We start from the raw sequence: 24338 nt of genomic DNA on the forward strand, positions 1-24338 counted from the left end.
TCAGAATGACAATTGCAGGTGACATACTCCTTGCGTGATGCAAAATGAGCATGCAAGTGATATGCTACTGAGGTGTTCGTATTATTTAGTTGTGATTGGTATTCTATTAATTGTCCATGTACAGTCTATATTCTGCACATAACAGCAAACCAATGATCATATATCTTTGTTCTTCTTCTTTGCAGCAAAATGTTTGATATTGAGCTTTGCCCACTCCCTTTTTCCATGGAGGAGATGTTTGGCTTCATTAGTTGTCGATTCACGGGCTATCCTTCCTCTGTGCAGGAGCAAGCTTTGCTCTGGCTGCATGTAAGTGACTATTATGGATAGGTCATGCTGAAGCACCTTACTGGGGTTGTAATTAGAAATGGGTGAAATGGTTCAGACATAGAAGAGCTATCTTGAACTTTCACGCATCTCTGAATCAAACCTTTTTTAAGGGTCAGGAAGTCTTTTTTTCCTCTTCGCTTACCCCCAGTGCAAGCAGATAGGTAGCTCACTGCCTACAAGGGAGGCTAGATGTCACTCTCCCATCTCAGGTGATAGGTCTCACCTTTTGGTGGAAGGCTAGAAGCCCGTTTTTCCTTTGGCTGTAGGTTGTGTCTTGAGGGTAGGCTCAGCGCCCCTGCCTCTTCCCCAGCTGTACTCTAGGGTCTGCACCTAATTTGCTTCGTAGACTGCCGAATGACTTCAGGAACACTTAAGCAATTTTTAAGGGTCCTTTGTTGTGAAGCGCTAGATTGGATTCCCTTTGGAGTCTATCAAAACCACTTGTTGCCTTGACTCCACTGCTCCTGTGTACCAACCCATAAACCTGGCCGGCTGGAGTGAAGATGTACACTGCAACCCATATGTGCTTCCCCTCCGTACTGAGCAGCTACTTGGACGATTGTCCCTCAGAGATTCATCCTGCAGGGTGCAGCTCCCCTTAAGGCCATGTGCATTTTACAATAGTTGACCTTTTGTGAATAACACTTATGTCCATTGTTATTGCTCCTGCCCCGATGAGAGTTACTTGCAGTCAGTGCTAGGTGACCTATTTGCAGAGAACAATTTAGTTGATGGCTGTAATAGTTTTTTCTGTTGGCAAATTTTCCACCAACAGATTGTGACTTTTGCAGATTTGCTTATTAACAACTGTTCGATGACTAGTTTGAGCGAGCACAGTTTTGTCTTTGGTTTGTTCATGAAGGGGTCACTGTGAGAATTCCCTCTTGGTGATTTGCTGCATGTGATGGGTCCCTTGAGAACAGGAAGAGGCCCTGGTCTGTTCACCAATATTTGAAATTGTTTGATGAATCTACTGAGGAAAAATGAAAAGAGCTTTTCAGAATGGCCACAGGAATTATGCTGATTGGAGCCTTGGGGGACTACTACAATACAAATAATAAATAGTGCTAGTGGATACACCTAGAGAATAATTATTCATGCTAGTAGTTGTGTCATTTTTGCTTCACAAAAACATCTTGTGAAAACACCTTACATCAGAATGTTTGTGAGTAAATGGGGCCTTAAATATCAGCAAAGAGAGTTGTCAGGTTTCAGTTGCAAGCATATTGGAAAGTGCTCTTTGTTGTACTCAGACAGGTCTGCTTGGCTCTGATTCAGCCAGGTACTTAGGCATGTGCCTAACTTTAAGCACAAATAGTCCCATTGACTTTCACTTCAATCACGTGAGTAATTTGATTGGACACATTTTTATGGACCTTGTTGAAGTAGGGGCACGGTTAAAGTATTTATAAAGGTAGTTAGTATTTTTGGTCCGAGCTGAAAACTCATGCTTTTTTATTTTTATCTTTCTTTAGGTGTTATCTGAGTTAGACATTGTGGTTCCTCTTCAGCTACTGATCAGTATGTTTTCCGATGGAGTTAATTCTGTCAAAGAGTTAGCAAATCAAAGAAAATCAAGAGTCAGTGAACTGGCAGGGAATCTTGGCGCTCGAAGGGTATTATCTTTCGTCTTGTTTTTTTTCTTTTTCTCCTTAAAACAGTTTCCCTTTTAATTTGCATATGAAGATTTAAAAACTTGCTGCCAATTACTCTAGCACTCGATTGGAAACAAAGTACAGATTTTGAGAGTGATAAAAATCAACACAGCTTGAGTTAATGCCAGCCTCCCATTTGATCAGTTTTAATTCATAAATTAATAATTTGGTAGAGTGTAATTGTGAAATCTCTTTCTGAGTGAACTGTTTCACTTGGTGTATGGCATCTATATAATAGCTAAGCACTAGTATTTATTTTGTGTTAACTTTTCCAACAATTTTCATTCTCTGTATCTTCTGTCCACTACTATCAACCAGCAATTTTTAATGGACATCTGGTCATCTAGGGTGAGCTTTCATATTCATGTCGCACATGTTTAGTAGGGCCTAGGCACTTACTGGTGGTGGTGACGGAGCAGAATTCGTTTCCTTGTCCCTCCATTTTTCCTTGTATTTCACCTAACCTGCCTCTACACTCTCCAATATTTACCTCTGATGGAAGAAGAGAGAAGCAGCTTCCTTTGACTTATTGCTAAGAGCTAACACTTTATCCAATAGGCAAACCTGCTTAGAGGCTTTTTGAGGGGGCCTTTTTGGTGGCAGATGCATATTCAGTCATTGCAGTTAAATTAAATCCAATCCTGTCTCAATTTCTCTCCTCTAGTCCTTAAAGTGTTATCTGCTGGTAATATGTCAGCAGACAACGTAGACTCTGAATCTCTAGGCTGTCTGCTGTACAAATCAAATGAACCAGTTAGCAGCAGCACAAACCCAAACTGGCCAATATTTAACTCATGCGACCAGCAGCAATAGATCAGACATTTGACTGAATGCTTCTCTAACAGCTCCTCCATTTGCAATGGATTCCTCTATCTAACTCTGGCTTCCAAAATTAATTCACTAGTCTTAAACAGAGAAAATGTGAAAAATAAAGCAAACATATTTATTGAAACCTGTGCATAAATTCTGAAAATTTGTTAGTACTTCATTTCTAAAACACTGTACTGTTTCCTGTGTAACAGAAACAAAAGCATGTGTCATAAATAATGATCAGTGGAAGCATGTCCTTTTGCTTTCATCAGCCTTATGAATTCTGCTCCTTGTGACTCAGAACTGTAGAGTTTATCCTCTGATTTTCATATTTTAACATCACTTCCTTATCTTTACATTTTTGCTGCATTTGGTTACTTTTAGTTGAGTTACAGAAAAACAATGGAAGATTCTGCAGTTACTTGGCATGCAATGTTTATGAAAGCAGTGAATATTTGTTTGCTGGTACTGCAGGTGAGGTGTGGAATGTTTCTTTCACATTTTAGCACACCTATATTGGGCCAAATTCTGCAGTAGAGGTGCAAAAATGGATGTAAACTAAAGCCACTTGTTAAAATGTGTTCAGGCTTTAAAATTCCAAATTTGGATTCTGTGGCGCAAAAGAAGATAGGTTGGCACCCACAGGCATAGTGAATATTCAGGAGAGAACAATGTGATTATTATGCTAGGAGTCTGACTCAGAGGCAAAGAGGAATACTGCTAAATGACACCACACACAGCGCATGTGACAGTCAGGTAGCTTAAACTCAGAAGGTCAGATCCTCAGCTCCACTAATGGTGCAAAGGGGCTAAAAGCTGCCCCAAATGGGCAACTGAAGAATCCCTGGGTTGTAGAGGGATCCTCATCTGTTGTAGCATTGGCATTGCAGACAGCAAACTCATAGAGGATAACACAGCCAGTCCAGGACCACTGTAGAACACCGTACAGAAGAAACACATAGGTTGACTATACTGTATTTCAGACAATAGTTGGCCTAAAAGTAGACAAATATGTAGTCTGACAGTGTACTTCCTTGCACCACTATGGGATTTTGTGTGTGTTACTGGGAGTGATGTGGGGTGCCTATCATGGTGTGGATGTAAATTTCCTGTATCTATGTTGCTTTATTTTATATTCTCTTGCTAGTTGTTTTTCAGCTATGTGACACATCTAGGCATCACCTTAGTTGACACTATTTTCTTAAAAAAAGAACAGGAGTACCTGTGGCACTTTAGAGACTAACAAATTTATTAGAGCATAAGCTTTTGTGAGCTACAGCTCACTTCATCGGATGCATAGAATGGAACATAGAGTAATATACATATACATACAGATAAGTTGGAAGTTACCATACAAACTGTGAGAGGCTAATTAGTTAAGATGAGCTATTATCAGCAGAAAAAAAAAAACTTTTGTAGTGATAATCAAGATGGCCCATTTAGACAGTTGACGACAAGAAAGTGTGAGGATACTTAACTTAAGGAAATAGATTCAGTATGTGTGATGACCCAGCCACTCCCAGTCTCTATTCAAACCCAAGTTAATGGTATCTAGTTTGCATAGTAATTCAAGCTCAGCAGTTTCTCGTTGGAGTCTGTTTTTGAAGCTTTTCTGTTGCAAAATTGCCACCCTTAAATCTTTTACTCAGTGGCCACAGAGGTTGAAGTGTTCTCCTACTTGTTGCGAATGGACACAAATCTGACACCAGGAATCATAACATGCAGAAACTGGTAGGAGAACTCTTCAATCTCTGTGGCCACTCAGTATAAGATTTAAGGGTGGCAATTTTGCAACAGAAAAGCTTCAAAAACAGACTCCAAAGAGAAACTGCTGAGCTTGAATTAATATGCAAACTAGATACCATTTAACTTGGGTTTGAATAGAGACTGGGAGTGGCTGGGTCATCACACATATTGAATCTATTTCCCTAAGTTAAGTATCCTCACACCTTCTTGTGGTCAACTGTCTAAATGGGCCATCTTGATTATCACTACAAACGTTTTTTTTTTTTTCTGCTGATAATAGCTCATCTTAACTAATTAGCCTCTCACAGTTTGTATGGTAACTTCCAACTTATCTGTGTGTGTGTATGTATGTATGTATGTATGTATGTACGTACACACAGATAGCTTATGCTCTAATAAATTTGTTGCTCTCTAAGGTGCCCCAATACTCCTGTTCTTTTTGCGGATACAGACTAACATGGCTGTTACTCTGAAAACTATTTTCTTAATGTACCCTCTTTTTTTTCATCAGCCACTACCCTGCATTCGGAGCATTTGTGGGGTTAGATTCCTTTTGCTTATCATAGAATGTCAGATCAGTGTAACTTGGCTTCTTTATCTCCTGTAGTCATTTTCTGGCCAGTTTACACTAGGAGGCCAAATTCCCCTCTGATGTAACTTTACTGAGATCAGCAGAATTACACCAAGCATTAATTTGACCTCAACTGTCTTGCGTACACCAACATGTACATCAGTGCAGAATTTGGCCCATTGAATTTATAATATATTTTAATGTTTAGTGGCATTAAGAACCAGTTGAAAATGTACAAGAAACAGCCCTAACAGGGAACAGTAAAGCACTTTCCCTCCTTTCCTTTAGTATCGTACTAGCCAATGCCCAAGTATTTAAAGTTGACTTGCGTGTATCCACTTTTTGTTTCTTCAGGTGAGTGTTGCCTCTGATCCTGGGCGCCGGGTTCAGCACAATATGCTGAGTCCTTTCCCGAGTCCTTTCCAGAGCCCATTTCGCAGCCCCATGCTCAGTCCTTTCCGTAGCCCTTTCAAGAACTTTGGACACCCTGGAGGGAGGACTATCGACTTTGACTGTGATGAAGATGAAATGAATCTGAACTGCTTCATACTGATGTTTGATCTCATCCTGAAGCAGGTGCCAGCAGATAAAGAATTTCGATTGTTAAACTGATGCAAAAATACAGTTCTCAATACTTGAAACCCACCTATGTTTTTTCTGAGTGACCTGAAAGGAAATTAACTATTCCCATGTTTAGATGAACACAAAAGTCAAAAGACATGAAAAATATGTGGATCAAAACAGTGTAATCAGACTGGTCACTTTATTGGGACTTTGTAGAAATCAATTTACAGCTGTCAACATGCAGAGTTTCATAGATTTAACTGCAAGTGTGATTTTAAACTAATTTGGTTAAACTGGTACAAAAGGCACTGTGGACACTTGTTTTGGTTTAAACCAGACTTATTTTAGTTTACTTTAAGTCAGTGTCAGCTCTTGTCTGTACAAGAAAGTTGCACAGGTTTAATTTAAGGTATAATTTTAAATCACTTTAGTTAAACTGATGGAAACTCCTTGTGGACAAGTTGTTGAATTGATTAGGCTGAATCAAAATAAGCCACACTTAAACCAGAATAAAAGTGTTCACATAGAGGTTTGTATTGGTTTAACTAAGTCACTTTATAAACTGATTTAAGGCCAGGTCTACGCTAAAAAGTTAGGTTGACCCAGCTAAGTAGCACAGGGGTGTGAAAAAACCACATCCCTGAGTGACGTAGTTATGTCGACCTAACCCCCAGCATAGACAGCGCTAGACTGATGTAGAAATCTTCCTTTGACCTAGCTTCTGCCTCTTGGGGAGTAGAATTGACTATAGCAACAGGAGAACCCATCCCATTGCTGTAGTGAGTGTCTACACTGAAGTGCTATAGCAGGACATCGACAGTGCTTTTAAGTGTAGACACTTCTGTAGGTAGACAAGTCCTTGAGAACAGAAATAAACAAAACCAAAATAAACCACTTTTCAATTCAAATAAGTGTGTGCACATGGATTTGCACTAGTTTAGTGAATTTCTTTTTATTTAAGTGGCTGCACTAATTGCAAACTTATCTGTGAAGAACCCCCTGAGGCCTGTCTTCACTAGGGCCATGTCTACCAATGCAGCTGCTCTATGCCAGCAGGAGAGATCTCTCCCATTGACATTATTAAACCACCCCTAACGAGCAGCGGTGGCTAAGTCAGCAGGAGAGTGTCTCCTGTCAACATAGCACTATACACACTGGTGCTTCTGTCTGTGTAACTCGGGGTGATTTTTCATATCCCTGAGCAACGTAAGTTATACTGACAAAAGTGCTAGCGTAGACATAGCCTAGGAAAAAGGTGTGTGTTTAACTTGAAAAAAGAAAAAAGAAAAGGAGTACTTGTGGCACCTTAGAGACTAACCAGTTTATTTGAGCATGAGCTTTCGTGAGCTACAGCTCACTTCATCGGATGCAGCTGTAGCTCACGAAAGCTCATGCTCAAATAAACTGGTTAGTCTCTAAGGTGCCACAAGTACTCCTTTTCTTTTTTCTTTTTACGAATACAGACTAACACGGCTGTTACTCTGAAACCTGTTTAACTTGAGTTATCTAACATGAGGTAGAATCCTAGTGAAGGCAGTGTGTGGTTTTCACGTGAGTTAGCAAGTCAAGTTAAAGACTGGGGGAGCCTCACTGCTAACCAACTGCCTTGTTTTCAGCTAGGGTTTTACCTCATGTTGGTTAGAAATGCATCTCTTTTCCTAGTGAAGACACCTCCTTAATGGGGATGCCTTCATCCAATGTTAAGGGATTCAGTGGCACTTAACCAAGTGTTAAATTGGTGTGACATTCTGAGCTCTGACCTTTTAATATAGAATTTACCAAATGAAGATTAGGAGCAGCAGTAAAGATAAAGTGCAGTCAATGTCTTTCTCATTCTTGTCTTTTTTATTTCATGTAGTGTTTTATTTCATTTAAGTCTTTCCCAACTTTTTTTTAAATGGCTTCCTTTCAGTTTCAGAACAGCTACTTAATCAGGATGAAGAAAAGGAGTACTTGTGGCACCTTAGAGACTAACAAATTTATCTGAGCATAAGCTTTCGTGAACTACAGCTCACTTCAAATGGCATATCCCAGTATAATGCTCTCTTGATATAGGTCCTAATATTCAGAAATGGCCTTTGATTTGCAGTGCCTCCATTTTTGGTCCCCCCCCCACACTAACAGCTGATTTGTAGGTGATTAGCAGCTCTAAAAATCAGGCTCAGATTTCAGATCCCAGCCTCTGCTGAAGTCCCTTTGTGCTACTCTAGTGATTCAGAGAGGACATAAAGTTCCCTTGAGTGGACAAATTAGGATGCTCCTGGTTGGAGGAGTCCCAGGGTGGCATAGATTTGTCATAGGTAGCTCTACACAACCTGCTGTCACAGCCACTGATTTAGGGGCATGGCAAGAGTGTAGGAAGGAAAGAGGATGTGGCCAGAGCGCTGCTGTGCTCTGACGATCCTCAGCTGGTGTAATGGCCCCTTGGGACTGTTACCAACTGGGATAAATGAAAGGAGCCCAGGTGGTTGGTCTGACTTGTGCTGAGAGCCGAACTGGAACCCACAGAGTCAGGGATCAGGGGAAAGCACAAAGTTAGTGTAAAGCCATCTTTGTCTCTCCCCTCAAGTCCTGCACTAAAACACATCTCTGCTGGACCCAAGGATGGCGCTAGGGCTGAGTTTTACAAAGTGGTCTAAGTGATTTAGATACCCATCTCCTATTAAAGTTAGGGGATTTGCATGTCCAATTCCCATTATGTGGCTATGAAAATCCCACCCTAGGTGTCTACAGTTGGGCACCCAAAATCAGTGGCTGCTTTTGAAACTGTGAGCCACACTACATGTCATACTCTGTCTCGTTAATTTAATACTGGCAGTAATGTGAGAATAAGCAGAATAGGAAGAGCACTGATCATTAATCAAATAGTTAATTTCTTACCGTTCTGTCACTGACTTTCAGATGGAACTCCAAGATGATGGCATCACCCTGGGTTTGGAGAACAGTCTCTCGAAGGACATAATTTCCATCATAAACAATGTGTTTCAGGCCCCTTGGGGTGGCTCTCACACCTGTCAGAAAGACGAAAAAGTAGTAGAATGTAACCTGTGCCAGTCTAGCATTCTCTGTTACCAGCTGGCTTGTGAGCTGCTGGAACGACTAGCTCCAAAAGAAGAAATCAGACTGGTGGTAAGTAGTGAAACAAATAGCTTATGTAATTAAATGACAAATTATGAGATTTCTCCCAAACTCCTGTTTTAATTAGCCTGTCATAAGGAAGTGAACTGCACTGATCTTATGCATAGAGGAATTCTAGAGGAAAATTCCCATTGACTTCTCAGATCTCATAAGCTTGGATGGGAAATCTTCAAGGCGCACTCGGTAGCAGTGATATTGATACAATAGTTGGCACTCTTCTTTCTATATCAGCATTCAACCAGTGCTGGCAGGGCTCTGTTGTTGGAGGTGATGTCTTTCAGATAAAAAGGATGCTGCTTAGTGCTTTTCGTCTTCAAAGTTGTTTATATAACTAGTTAAAACCAAGGGCCAAGATTTTCAAGTGACTAGTGATTTTGGGTGATTCAGTTTTCAAGTGTCTGATTTGAGGTCCCTTAAAGGGGCCTGATTTTTAGAAAGTCAGGTCCCTCGAAGCTGGTTCAGGTTGGGCACCCCACATCACTAGTCCCTTTTGAACATCTTAACCAAAGTTCCTGGCCACTTGTGATCATTAACGATCCTTTGTTACTTTTTATCAGAGTTACTTGAATGGCCAGATTTGAGAATGCTGACAGTACCACACTCGAATGTACAGTCCATTCATGCTCAGTTTGGGCCCCATTTATGCATGCAGGATTTAACTTAAAGATCAGGTTTTGGCCTTGTGTACTGAAGTCTGTACATCAAGAAATGAATTGAGTTCTTCAGTTTCCCCATCTATAAAATGAGGACGATGATACTGACCTTCTTTGTAAACTGCTTTGAGGTCTACTGATGAGAAGTACTAAATAAGAGCTAGGTATAATCATTATTGTGTCCTTATAGGAGCCCACAGACAACCTGGAGGATAGTCTTCTGTATACTAGACCCGAGTTTATTATAGGAACTGAAGGGGAAGAGGAAAACAAATCTGCAACAAAACATGGAGAAAACCCAGGAAATCATACAGAGACAACAGAAAATGCTAGTAAGTTAGGAGGCCATTTGAACTAGGTGTTAAATGAAGCATTGGTTTGGCTTTATTCCTTAAAAAAAAGATACAAATATTTAAAGTAGTCTTGCAAGTTCAACAGCATGGAATTGATAGTTTTTCATGCATTTAATACTTTTGTTCATTCTATGGGAAAGTTGCATTCCATTTATACACTTATATAGCAAAATTGTTGGACCAAGAAAAAATCATTAAAAAACCCATTCCTTTGATCACACAGAAAAATTTTATGGGTCAAATTAATTCCTGATGTAATTCTACTGACTGCAGTAGAGATACGGCTGGGATGCATTTGCCCTTTGCAGCAATCTCACCTTCCCTTGGTTTATTTTCTAGTTTCATTCCCAACCAGCAAAAGAGATGATATATTAATGACTCTAATATAACTTGATTTTAGCATCAATAAAAAATGACACTGAAAGAAAATTCTGTTACCAGCAACTTCCGGTTACGTTGAAGCTCATATACACTATATTGCAGGTACAGCTGATTACTTTTTAAATTTATATATTTGATTTAATGACATCCCTGCTTTGAGAGTAGTATTAATTACATGAATTGCTTGCACAGGAAATGGCCAGATTTGAAGAGCCAGACATTCTTTTTAACATGCTGAACTGTTTGAAGATTCTCTGTCTTCATGGGGAATGTTTGTACATGTCAAGAAAGGACCATCCACAATTCTTAGCTTACATTCAAGATCACATGCTGATTGCAAGGTATGCTTTTAACCCAGGAATTGTCATTTTAGTTTATATTACATTTAATGCTTCTAAATTCCAACCAGAATCAGAGGTCCATTTTGCTAGGCATTGTACAAACACACAGTGAGAAGCAGTTGCTACTTCAAAGATCTTACAGTTTAAATAGACAAGATAGACAAAGGGTGAGAAGAGAAACAGAGGCACAGAAAAGTGAAGTGACTTCTCTAAGGTCACACAGAACCCATGTATCCTAACTCCCAGTCCAGTCCTCCATTTGCTAGACCACTGTGCCTCCCTGATTGCAGTGCAAATTTGGTTCCAGGAATGGTCATATATTGTCCATGAAACTGATTTGTGGATAATAAAAAACCAGTTCAAGGAAAAGCAGATCAGAATTATGTACAGCATGTGAATTTTATTTTTAAATCATAAGTTCTGTTTTGAGTGCTGTGGGCTGAAACACTTGCTGTAGTTTATTTTCAAGGAGTTTGGCCATGTGAACAACAGACTTGTCATCTCATTTACTAAGAAACTGACATTGTGTAGATCTCATTCCTTTCTTTCCTCCCTTCCCTTTTGTCCGTTATTGTCTCTCCTTATGTCAAGTCTTATTGCTCTGGGGCCCAATCATGTAAACACCTTACTAGCATAAGCAATTCAATCAGCTTTGGTGGGACAACTTGGGTGAGTAAGGACTTGCAGGATTCATCTTAAATTGTTAAATCTTCAGAGCTTTCTTGGATTATTTATTTGTCTGTAAGGCACCACGTGCACTTGTGGTGCAGTATAAATAATGATGATAATAATAAGAAGGGTTGCACAATATCTCTGTTCTCAAGAGTGTATACGGCAGTGTTTATATTAGACATTAGCTAGAGCCGATAGAAAATCAGGAAATTCTGGTATTTGACATTTTGTTTTTGTCTGTACATACAAAGCGATGTAGCCTAATTTAGCTGTAACCACTCAAGAAAGCGATCTTGGAGTCATCATGGATAGTTCTCTGGAAACATCTGCTCAATGTTCAGTTGCAGTCAATAAAGCTAACAGAATGTTAGGAACCATCAAGAAAGGGATTGATAATAAGACAGAAAATATCATGATGTCACTCTATAAATCCATGGTACACCCAGTCCTTGAATACTGCATGCAATTCTGGTCACCCCATCTCAAAAAAGATATATTAGAAATGGAAAAGGAACAGAGAAGGGCAACAAAAATTATTAAGGGTATGGAACGGCTTCCATATTAGGAGAGATTAAAAAGACTAGGACTATTCATCTTAGAAAAATAGATGACTAAGGGGAGATATGCTAGAGGTCTATAAAATCATAAATGGTGTGGAGAAAGTGAATACGGAAGTATTATTTACCCCTGCACATAACACAGGAACCAGGGGTCACCCAATTAAATTAATAGGCATCAGGTTTAAAACTTAGATACAGAAGTATTTCTTTACACTATGCACAGTCAACCTGTGGAACTTGTTGCCAGGGAATGTTGTGAAGGCCAAAAGTATAACTGGGTTTTTAAAAAAAAAAACCTAGATATGTTCATGGAGGCTAGGTCCATCAATGCCTGTTAGCCAGGATGGTCAGGGATGCAACCCCATGCTCAAGGTGTCCCTAAACCTCTGACTGCCAGAAGCTGGGACAAGATGACAGGGGATGGATCACTTGCTAATTGCCCTGTTCTGTTCATTCCCTCTGAAGCATCTGGCATTGGCCACTGTCTGCAGATCGGATACTGGGTTACATGGACCATTGATCTGACCCAATATGGCTGTTCTTATGTTCTTCGGTTCCAAATCTGGATGAAAAATTGAAATATTGAATTTTTTTTTACTGGAATTAAATATTGAAATGTTTAGGTTCAGTTTGACAGGGAACTATGTCTGCCTGAGTTGCTGCAGTGCCTCAAAGGGGTTGTAATTTGGGTACATCCCTCCTCCCCATTCTCTTCTATGGACCAGGCTCCTGTCACAGACCGCATTCCCTGTAATGCGCCACAAAGGGAGTATCTGGAGGGGAGAAAGCCTGGCTGGGGAGCCAAGCCCACAGGGGGAGAAAGAGGGCATGAAGCATCTGAACTACAGCTTCCATGAGGCACTGCAGCTGCCCAGGTGGACGCAGATTAATGTTGAACTGACCCGAAACAAAATGTTTAATTCAGTTAAAAAAAACTGAAAAGTTTTTTGATTCAGGAACACCCCGTCAGAAATGAAATATTTCATTTAGATTTTCCCAATTAAAAAAAATCAAAAACATTTTGGTAAAATTAAAGTTTTACCAAGGACAACTTAGATTTTGCAGGAACAACGTTTTCTATCAGAAAAAAAATGGTTCGAAAATTCCCTGCCACCTCTTAATATTAGCTGAGAAATATGTCATTTGGCGAGGGTAAAACCAAAGGGGAGTAACCAACTGTAAGCAGGTGCCAAAGCATCACTGTTAGAGAGAGAACACCAAATGAGATAGACTTTTGATCTGATCAGGCATAGCAGTTCCTGTGTTCCACACATTGCTTGTTTTACGAGCCAGATGTATGTTTCTCATGTGGAGTAATACATTTCTGTCTCCGTTATGCTGGTGAATATCTATCATAGACAATTTCCAAAAAACTGCTAGAACCTCCCCCCCAAAAATTAATTTAAAATGAATATAGATGCAGGGGTATATGGGACTTCCACATACAGCAACACTGAATTGTTAACATGGGTGCTGAGTGTAACTCACAAATGTACCCCTTTTCTTATTAAGCAAATTCCGCCCAGCAACATAATGTCGACATTTAATATGAAGGATGTTCTGTGAAGTAAAAGACAGATTCTGTGATCAGATTTGCTTTTGTTGGTCCTTCTAGCTTATGGAGAGTAGTGAAGTCTGATTTCTCTCAGCTTTCTTCATTGGCTGTCCCACTTCTTCTACATGCTCTGTCGCTTCCTCATGGAGCTGATATTTTCTGGACAATCATAAACAGCAATTTTAACAGCAAAGATTGGAAGATGAGGTTTGAAGCAGGTAGGTCTGAGAAGTGTATGATATTTGCATGCGGGTTAATATGGCAGGGAGGAAGGGGCTTTGTCAGTTGTAGATATTGTAGTTCACATTGGCTGTTTAAGGTAGAGAGGCTATTTTTCTACAGTTTCTTTCCATCTGCTACCCATAAGTGTTTTTTTTTGTTTTTAAATATTCATTGTCTTCATTGGCTGCTCTGGCGGTTGGTTTAATAAAATCATACACCACACTGATAGAAAAGACCCAGTAGGTCCTCCACACATAGTCCATCTATCTCTCATCAATGCAGGATTGTTCCTTATAGTCCATTTCCTAGTGCTCTGGCTAGTTTACATATCTCCAATCATGGAGCATTACTCACTGTGTACCCTCTTGGATCGCCTTTTAAATGTTATTTAACTTAGTTCTCCATTATTGGTGTATGTTTGTAGCATGATAAAATTCTCTGGTAATCTCCACGCATAGTTTTACCCTTCTGTTATCAGAAAAAACAGATATATATTACTGCCCATTGGATTGATATTCTCTGTACTGGTCAATCAAGGCCCATGATGTTAGTTCAGGTTTAATGCAAAGAAGCAGTGACTCTTCCCATCTGCTTCTTAAAAAAGGAGTAACTTCAAATCAAAAGGATCCTGGTATTTGAAATAGGGGAATGAAAAGAAAGGAGCAGCTATTACAATCAATGGGCCTTACTTATTTTCCTCTCTTACGTTGGTGTTACGCTGGTGTCAATCTACTGACTTCAGTGGAGTTATTTTTAATTTACAGTGGTGTAAGGGAGAGGAGACTCAAGCCCACTGGATTTTGGTTTTGGAATTATTGGCCCAGATCCTTGGCTGCAGACAAGGAGTGCACAGGACAGCTTGGGAAAAGGGGTGTGGTGTAAAGAGGTCTTTGGCCAACGGTACACCAGGACAGTCCATCTAAAAGCTGCTCTAAATTCTGCTGTTTGCCAGTGCCTCTGAAGGGCCATTATAGCTGCTTGCGATTGCTAGGATGCAGAGAACCGGGTGAAATTTTATTGGCCTGTATTATACTGAAAGTCAGGCTAGATGATCATAATAGTCCCGTTTTGGCCTTAAAATCTGTGAATTTAGAAGCCCCTTCCTCTAGCCCTGCCAGCTGTAGGCACGTTGGGTGGTGTAGAAGCAGCTGTGCTGGCTCTGTGCCTCCAAAAGATCCTCCTGCATTGGAATGATCCTCCTGTGGCTGGCTGTGCTGGAACTGGAGCTACTTTGCACTGACGGTATGAAACAAAGTGGCTGTAGTGTAGGGGAGAATCTGGGAACCTGTAAGTAATTGGGGTGATGAGAAAAATGTGCACTTGTTGCACAAAGCTGGAAGTGGAAACAAGTTGATGTTTCAATTATTCTTTGTTGTTTTCGATGAGATACAGGCCTGTGTATGTTGTTCAAAACACAGGTCACTGCCTGAATTAATGTGAATATTCTCTTTGTTTTGCGGGCTTGTCTGCTGCAGTAGAGAAAGTGGCTGTTTTGTGCAGGTTTCTGGATATTCACTCAGTGACAAAAAATCACCTGCTGAAGTATTCTTTGGCTCATGCATTCTGCTGTTTTTTGACTGCTGTGGAGGATGTCAACCCAGCAGTGGCTACAAGAGCTGGGCTATTACTTGACACCATAAAGAGGCCAGCTTTGCAGGTAGGTTCACCATATGGAACAAAAACATACATCAAAGCTAGAAATGAGTGCAAGTGACAAAGACAGGATCTTGACCCATTTTTTCCCCCGAAGTTCAAAGGCGTTCAGATTCATAGTCTGGAGTTTGGCCCATCACTATAACCTCAGAAAACACAGCATCTTAAGGTTCTCAGTAGCTAACTGACACAGAGGCAACATGCCCTTTACAGGTTCTAGACGTGCCAGTCTTCTGGTCCAAAACACTAGAGCTTCCAGTAGGGTTCTATAGCATCTGAGCTATTACTTGAAAAAATATAATTATTTTTATAATGGTAAAACAAATTGGGGTGATTTTATTTTTAATGCTGGGGAAAAAATATAGTTCAAAAATCTACTGACTCACAGGAAGGCCCTTCGTTTTCAGTTTTTACTGATTCTTACTGAAAATTTCCCAAGTTTTACAAAAGCTATTATTCAGTTTTTACTGATTTTCACCCTAGGTTTGGACCAATCATGTACAGGAAAATACTGTTTATATTAAGAAAATCTAATACATTATATAAGGTAAATGTGTTTATGTTAATAATAAATTAGTCTAAGTGTAATTGCGAGTTGTTTGTTAAAGTAAGGCAAAGTAGTGGAAGATACACACACTCACATGTGCATATGTGTACGAACTGTTAATGTACATTTTATGAAATAAACCACAGCATTAAACTCCTTTTACTTTCAGTATTTTTACTTTTCTCTATATGTTGTTTTTTCTGTCCTCCTGTCTCCCAATATTTACCAGAAAACAGTGAAGTTAATTTTTTGCACTGATTTTCACCCATTTTTTATCTTTGTAGTAAACACTGATAAATTCCTAGGAATTTTTAAACAAAATAACACTGTACATGAAGGGCCTTACTCACAGGTAAACTGATAGCAGAAAATTTTATGAAAACAAAGCTACCTATTGCCTTGATCTTTGAAAGATTTATACACATGTTCACCTTTAAGCATGTGAGAAGACCTACTGATTGGACTACTTGTGCTTAAAATTAAGCACATATATAAATCTTTGCAGGATCAGGACCTACATTTATAAGCAAGATGAAAAAATCTCATGATAAAGTTTAGTGCAATGTCTGGTATAAATTATTTCTGGTAGATAGAACAAAAACAGTATTTAAGTAATAATAATTCCAGTACAGTTGCCCATAAAATGCAGTTAAGAGTTTGCTATTTTATATGATATATGGGGCAGATTTTCAAAGCACAGCTCAGGGACTGTGGATTCTGCTGAAGACAGTGGGAGTTGCTCAGCTCTAGTCCTGTGTAAATCTTTTCAGATGTGTCCCTAGTGCTTTGACAAATTGATTGCATATGCCAAAGGCTGCAAATAACTGCCCAAACCAGATTTTTCTTTGTGGTCTGGCCAAAGGTGGTTCTTGTTGAGGAAGACAGACTTGTCCCACATATGCTGTACTTGTTAAATATTTAATTCCTGTTGTCTTTTTCAAACATGAATGTTGACAGCAAGCTCAAAATTCTTGTGCTAATAAAACACAGCAGCATTTTATGAGATTAGTGCCTTTGATACTTTTAATCATGTACTAGATCTTTCTCATTTGGGGCCTGAGCCTGCCTACCTAAAACTCCTACTGAAATCAATGGGAATTTTGGGTACACTAGAAGGTCAAGATCAGACCTATAGTTTTGAGCTATGTAGTTAGTAAAACATTTAAAATAACATTTTTGATTACTTAGAACAGTTGAACCAGTAGAATTGCTTCTAAAGTCCCATCATGTTTCATGGATTGAATTAATGGGAGGTAACATGCTTCAATAGTCTCCACTCTCCATGAAAACTATATCAAACTCTTGGATTTCTGTTGGCAAGCAAAGTCCTTTCCATTAGCTTTTGACTTAAGTGCACTAGCCCCAATGCTACTTTTATGGCTTTGCTGGAAATAAATGGCCAAATTCCCAGAACCCCCTTGCTTTTGAAGACTCCTTGAAAGCAATGGGTTTGCATGGATGAAAATGAAGGCAGAATTCAGCCCAAGAATTCTGAGGCAAAGGGTTTTGCATGGTATGCACATCTGCATTGGTAATACCCACAATGTCCTTCTGCCTGACAGGTATGTCATAGCAACGGTGGGGTTTGGGTTTGAAACTGTTTCTAGATGCACTGCATTGATTCCTATATTCCTTGCTTGTCAGAACTCTGGGTTGCTTCCTCTGCTTTCAAATGACTTGGGGCCACTACACTGGTATAACTTCACTGGAACCAATAGAGCAGCAGGGTGTGATCAGGGAGAATTTTGTGTGTTGCATGTAATAGGTTATAGGGCAACACGTTACCCTATGTATTTTTAAAAATTAAAATGGAAAATCCGCCATTCAAAATGACAAGGGCCTAATTGTTCCCTCACACTGGTTTTCCATCAACTTCAGTAGAGTTATTCCCAACTGACATGTGTGAGAGACCAGAAACAGGCTCCTCTTCTCTACCAGCTGATTAGAGAAGTTGTGAGGTTTGCCTCTCTATTTTAAAGAACACTTGTTATACTCTTTACATCTGAGTTCTGTTCTTTTTTTCCTCCACAGGGTCTGTGCCTCTGCCTTGATTTCCAGTTTGATACAGTTGTCAAAGACAGACCCACAATTCTCAGCAAGCTTTTGCTCCTTCATTTTCTAAAGCAGGACATTCCAGCTTTGAGCTGGGAGTTCTTTGTGAATCGCTTTGAGACACTGTCTCTGGAAGCACAGCTTCATCTGGACTGCAACAAAGAATTCCCTTTTCCAACAAGTAAGCAGAATCAGAAACATTACCTTTCACCACTGCTGGAATTCAGCTCCCTGAACTAGGGAAGGAGAGAAGTGAAGGCCCCATCTGCAGTGGGGCTTTAACCAGGTTTGCTGAACTGATGTAGTCATTTTAAACTAGAAGTGGATAACCCAGTGTGAACATGCCTAGACCAGATTAGGATACAATATATTTAAAGGTTTTTGAACACCATGTTCTGCTTTAGTTAAAACATGGTTCTCAGACTTTGTTGAAACATAATTTGGTTCTGTGACTAGTCAGGGTCAAACTGAGTTAGCCTGAATGTTCTTTAGAACCAGTTCCCCCAAAAACTATTCTTGAGCCCTAGTGTGGAGGGGTTTTTAGTTTGCCCTATTATTATTATTAATTAATAAATTAATTATACTATTATTATTATTATTATTATTTTATTTATTATTCCCAAAGGCCCCAGTCATGTTTGGCCCTCATTTTGCTGGGGGCTGTAGAAAGATAGGTAAAGAGACAATCCCTGGCCCAGAAGCCATACAGTCCAAAAGACACAAATGGATGAATGGGAATGATGATATTACATTGGGGCTCATACAACAGTTAATAATTCCCACTGTGTCTGTAACAGACATTTGTTACCAGAGGTACTGCACATACCTGGCTTCCTGTTAAGATACCCATGGAGATCCTGTTTTTTTCCCCATCCTCCAATGGGCTAAGACAAAATAATAATTGCACTTGTCTTTGTATGATTATTTTCACATGATTTATTTGATTTGTAATTTTTAAATCAGTAACTTAAAGTGAAAAATATTTGGAAGCATTTAATATATAACTATGCTTCAGATGTCCACCTTTTGCCCCTTTGCTTCTTGGCATTCCAAACATAACCATATGGTGTTTAGGGGATTTGATTATTTGCTTCTGGATCTCTAATTACTGTAAAAATCAAAGGGCTTCAATGTCTCATGTGCCCAGATCATCAGTGACTCCATTAAAGCTAATTGAAGTGTGCTGGCAGGGGTGAAAGGAACTTAAGGGACTTACCGGTATGCAGGGCCGGGGTCCTGAGAGCAGGTGGGTGGGGGGTGGCCTCAGACGGAAGGGGCGGGGCCTTTAAATCACCGCTGAAGCCCCACGGTAGCTGTAGCTGTGGCGGTGGCTGGGAGCCCCGGAGCTCTGGCGGCAATTTAAAGGGCGAGGGGCTCCAGCCAATGCCAGGAGCCCAGGGCCCTTTTAAATTGCCCGCCTGGAGAAGCTGCCCCTGCCGGTATGGTCGGCTGTGTACCAGCTCTTGCCGGTACGCTGTACTGTACCGTACCGGCTTACTTTCACCTCTGTTTACTGGCAATAATCTCCTGGGAGAGGAGAACCCTGTTCAGAGGACTCGGGGGGCAGTGTTCAGATGCAGATCTGAGTTAGGTGCAGGCAGTTCAGAGTTTGAGTCTGAGACCAAAGCGGGTCTGCAGTCCGAGCTTGTATTTGACAGCACTGAAACTTTCTGAGCTGTTCTCATGAGATTTCTGCTCTCTTAAAGGGAGAAGTCCTCATTCATCATCATCTTCAATTCAAAAGGGTTTGGATTCAAGGGCCTCATTTTGTCCCATCTCTAATATTTAGAGAAGGATCAAAATTATTTTTTAAAATATATATATCAACTGTTTGGGGTTTCACAGCTGATGATTCAGATCATGCAATGTGTTCCTCGCAGGTGGAGCCCCTGCACCCAAAGCCAGTCAAAGGCTTGTTGACTTCAGTGGGACTTGGGGTCTGCCTGCATGTGGCACTTTTCAGGATTGCAGTAAATATGTTGTGGAATGAATCCTAACTTGGTTGATTGCATTTGTAAAGCTATCACTGCTGTCCGGACAAATGTTGCCAACCTCAGTGATACAGCAATGTGGAAGATCAAGAGGGCTCGTTTTGCACGTAATCGTCAGAAGAGCGTGCGTTCCCTGAGGGACAGTGTGAAGGGACCCGGGGAATCAAAGAGAGCACTCTCCCTTCCAGAAACCTTAACCACCAAAATCCGTTGAGTATCCTTTTATATTTTTGTGATAAGCCTGGATCTTCTCCCTTAAGATTGCATCCTGTTGCTGAGTACACAATGGGACTTTCAGTATTCATCCAGTTGGGACAGTTTAGCATATCTGGGTTACGGACTGACTCAGACATTATTCAGGTAGTTAGAAGTCAGTAAGTTTTCCAAATAACAGGGACAACATTCCAGTTTTGTGCTGTACTTGTTTTATTGATAGAATGAAATGCTCTGACACAAGTTTGTAGATAGTTTTTAATCTACGTAAGGTGGCTAATGTATTGCTTACTTGGACAAGAACTAGAGGTAGCTTTTGGAAAGTGATTCAGTTATTACTGATAATTATTAATTAATATGTTTTGTCAATTTATACAGCACTATACTATATATTGGCACTTTTCAAACAACAAATTCTTTGCTGCAGCCATTCTATATTTGCAGATTTCCTTTAGCAGTATAATAATGTGCATACAAAACATTTTTATAACCATCTTACATGCGAGGAAATTGATTCTCAAAATCCTCTGGGTTGCATGTACTGTAAAAATATATATGATTAGAATATTTTTAATATGCTGTAGGAAAAATGACAAATCTATTTTTCATTTTTAGAGGACTTTACAAATATTAATTAGTCCTGTACTTAAAAGATACTTCAGCCACACTTAATATCCCCAACCTGTATAATATAATACTTGTTAAAATTAACCTGAGTCATCGGTGCCAATGAGCTGCTAAAATTAATTAGATTTTTTTCTCTAAAATTAGTAGAGAACCAAATTAAAACCAAATTTATTTTGCTTATAGTTTTCTGTGGATCTTATGTAACTTTTATTGATTAACTCTGGATCCTGCATGAGTCCTTCTAGTTTAATGACTCTTGGACCAGAAAAACTGAGTAATAAAGGAGACTAGAGTTAAGGGATAGAGAGCATAAAACCACAACTCCACAAAAATCAATCTTCTAAAATGTTACATTCACTGCATAATAACAATTAATACATACACTTGAGAACGCTCTTAGATCAAACTCAGCTTAATGCTGAGCATATGTTGAAGTTTAAGTTGTCTCTATTGATTATTTAAACAGAATTATTCTTGGTTTTTAGCTGTGAGGTTGACCAGGCATGAACAGTCTGCTCCTGCACTTGGTGGAACACCAGAGCAAACGCCAGGTGGGTACTTCCTCTGTTGAAGAGAGGGGTGTATAGTGGATACAGGAAGAAGGGAGGGAATGCTATCTCTTTTATTGGATCATGATATAATTTGCATCAGGCACAAGCTTATCAAAAAGGTTCTTTCTTAAAATGTTGAGTGCCAGAAGAAGGAATAATTTTGGCCTGCAAGTTGTTGTAAATTATATACTCTTAGTCTATTAGTCTGTATCCTCTTATTGTCTCTTGTCTTATACTTATTATAAACTCCTTGGGGCAGGGACTGATCTTTTGTTCTGGGTTTGTACAGCACCTAGCACAATGGAGTCCTGTTCAATGGCTGGGGCTCCTAAGTGTCACTGCACAATAAATAATAATAGTAATATTATTTGCTGGTCTGTGTAAATCAGTGTGCAGAAAAATAAAGTCCCAACTACAGGGTCTCTTCATGTCCCTTTCTTCAGGACTAGCTTTATTTGCTAAAATATAAGCTCAAAACCAGAACAAATCAACTCAAACTACTGAGTGATAACCTGCTAGGCCTTCCCAGTTTCAGCAACCTGGGAAGGGCAGGGGCACAAACTTGCTCGATGCTAGCCTCCTTTGAACCAGCACCCCCTTCCTTTCATAGCCCCGTGCAGATCAATCATGTGGCAGGCAGAGACTAGGTGAGTCTTTGCATGCCAGAGAGCCTTTACACTTTGTCACAATCTGATAACAGGTGTGATACGCAGGAGTGTTGGAAGTGACTATTCTTTATTCTCAGGCCCCAGTCACCTGGCAGAGGTCAGGGTTACCAAGGTCAATTTCCTTGTCACATGGGAAGTATTAGCCGCACATTACCTAACTTACAGGGTTGCCAGCTTTCATGATTGTTTCAGAGTAACAGCCGTGTTAGTCTGTATTCGCAAAAAGAAAAGGAGTACTTGTGGCACCTTAGAGACTAACCAATTTATTTGAGCATAAACTTTCGTGAGCTACAGCTCACTTCATCGGATGCATACATCCGATGAAGTGAGCTGTAGCTCACGAAAGCTTATGCTCAAATAAATTGGTTAGTCTCTAAGGTGCCACAAGTACTCCTTTTCTTTTCATGATTGTGTTATGAGTCTCATGATAGTTGATCTTATTCTTAAAGACTCAACTTCTGGATTCAGGTGATTATGTGAGAATCTCAGCTTTGGTTTTAAAAAATTGGAAGTTTCTAGCCCTCCTGATGGTGAAGAAAAGCCTTAATAATGACCTGAATGCATCCCAAAGGCTTGGAATCCTGCAGGCAAAAAGAGTCCAATATTTATTATATTTTAAAAAAAACTCATGATTTTTGGAGGCTTGACTTATGAATTCTTGCGGATAGTGATACTGAACTTGACCGATTTTTCCAAAGAACCAATATAGCTCCAAATACTTTCTGCACATCTGCTATCAAAAAACACACCTCTCTCTTACACGGAGAAAATGTAGAAGTAAAGATTTGATCCTTGTCCCCATCCACTCCATCATTTTAGGTTTAAACCTGCAGTCCCAGCTCAGTAAAAACTCCTGTTGAAATCAGTGGAGGTTCTGTGGGAATCAAGGAAACAAGATCAGGCCATTATTAATTCTGTTCAGCACTCCAACCCACTTTGTCACAGAAGGCAGGAATTCCACTGAGTGGCTTCTACTGAAAGACAAAGAGATCACGTTTAGTATGAGGCAGTCTAATCATGGTTTGGGGTTTCATGATATATTTTGATAGGTCATGAGGTAATTTGAGGGTGAAAGGGTCTCAGATTAGAATCATAGAACTGGAAGGGAACTCAAGAGGTCATCTAGTCCAGGCCCCTGCACGCAAGCCAGAGCTAAGTATTATCTGGACCATCCCTGACAGGTGTTTGTGCAACCTGCTCTTAAAAATCCCCATTGATGGAGATTCCACAGCCTCCCTAGGCAATTTATTCCAGTGCTTAACCACCCTGACAGTTAGGAAGTTTTTCCTTATGTCCACCTAAACCGTCCTTCCTGCAATTTAAGCCCGTTGCTTCTTGTCCTATCCTCAGAGGTTAAGAAGAACAATTTTTCTTCCTCCTTGTAACAACCTTTTATGTACTTGAAAATTGTTATCGTGTCCTCTTTGTCTTCTCTTCTCCAGACTAAACAAATCCAATTTTTTAAATCTTCGCTCATAGGTCATGTTTTCTAGACCTTTAATCATTTTTGTTGCTCTTCTCTGGACTCTCTCCAATTTGTCCACATCTTTCCTCAAATGTGGCGCCTAGAACTGGACACAATATTCCAGCTGAGGCCTAATTAGAGCACAGTAGAGTGGAAGAATTACTTCGTGTCTTGCTTACAATACTCCTGCTAATACATCCCAGAATGATATTTGGTTTTTTTGCAACAGTGTTACACTGCTGACTCATATTTAGCTTGTGATCCACTATGACCCCCAGATCCCTTTCCGCAGTACTCCTTCCTAGGCAGTAATTTCCCATTTTGTATGTGTGCAAGAAGTTTAGTCTCCAAATCTGACATACCTTAGAACTGTTACAAACTGGTGGGTAATATCGAAATATCTGTTTATTAAATTAGATCAGTTGACTCTTCCATATTTAAAACAAATAACAAACCAAATACCACTCAAATCCCCCAGTAGTCCTTGTTTATGAATTGCCCTATAATAATGGCTAAAGAAGCAGACATCTAGCCAGTAGGAGGAGGACAATGTAATTAACATACGCCGGGGCTGATCCTCAGTGGAGCTATGATAATTTACAGCAGCTGAGGATCTGCCCCCTGGTTTCCCTGATGTAGTTTACAGAGGCATCATAATGGATGCTGATAACAGAAAGAAGTACCAGATATGAGATTTTGCATGCTCATAAGAGCATAACACTAACTCTGGAGAGTGAAAGCTCAGAAAAAGTCCTTGGAAGTATCCATTAACTCATGCCACGACTGTATACCCATTGCAAGGCTGAATATTTCCTTATCTTCAAGTTTCTGAAAGACACAGCTCAGTAAGCAAAAGTAAAAAGGATAATTTTATCAGATTCCTTACTCATTTAATTGTATGTGGAAGTTTTGGGATAGATTTAGACCCACATTAATGACTCATTCAGTTCCATAGTTACATTTTTTTATGTTATGGAAAAGTCACGCAGAATTTAATAGAGATGAAACCAGTAGGGGGCT

At 39.8% G+C, this 24338-nt stretch overlaps 1 protein-coding gene across 8 annotated transcripts in view; it reads left to right on the plus strand.

Moving 5' to 3' along the window:
• UNC79 (unc-79 homolog, NALCN channel complex subunit) overlaps window positions 1-24338 on the plus strand; it is a 147117-nt gene that overhangs the window by 45318 nt on the left and 77461 nt on the right. For all 8 annotated transcript variants that reach the window (XM_074956154.1, XM_074956155.1, XM_074956156.1 and 5 more), the window contains 12 exons: window positions 186-309; window positions 1806-1946; window positions 5467-5688; window positions 8578-8805; window positions 9658-9799; window positions 10221-10303; window positions 10394-10542; window positions 13390-13547; window positions 15027-15208; window positions 17783-17984; window positions 19824-20003; window positions 21120-21185. In XM_074956154.1, the coding sequence (XP_074812255.1) occupies window positions 186-309; window positions 1806-1946; window positions 5467-5688; window positions 8578-8805; window positions 9658-9799; window positions 10221-10303; window positions 10394-10542; window positions 13390-13547; window positions 15027-15208; window positions 17783-17984; window positions 19824-20003; window positions 21120-21185 (1877 nt within the window). The remainder of the gene's footprint in view (window positions 1-185; window positions 310-1805; window positions 1947-5466; window positions 5689-8577; window positions 8806-9657; window positions 9800-10220; window positions 10304-10393; window positions 10543-13389; window positions 13548-15026; window positions 15209-17782; window positions 17985-19823; window positions 20004-21119; window positions 21186-24338) is intronic.

This window comes from Natator depressus, chromosome 6 (assembly GCF_965152275.1).
Source record: "Natator depressus isolate rNatDep1 chromosome 6, rNatDep2.hap1, whole genome shotgun sequence".
Lineage (NCBI taxonomy): Eukaryota > Metazoa > Chordata > Testudines > Cheloniidae > Natator > Natator depressus.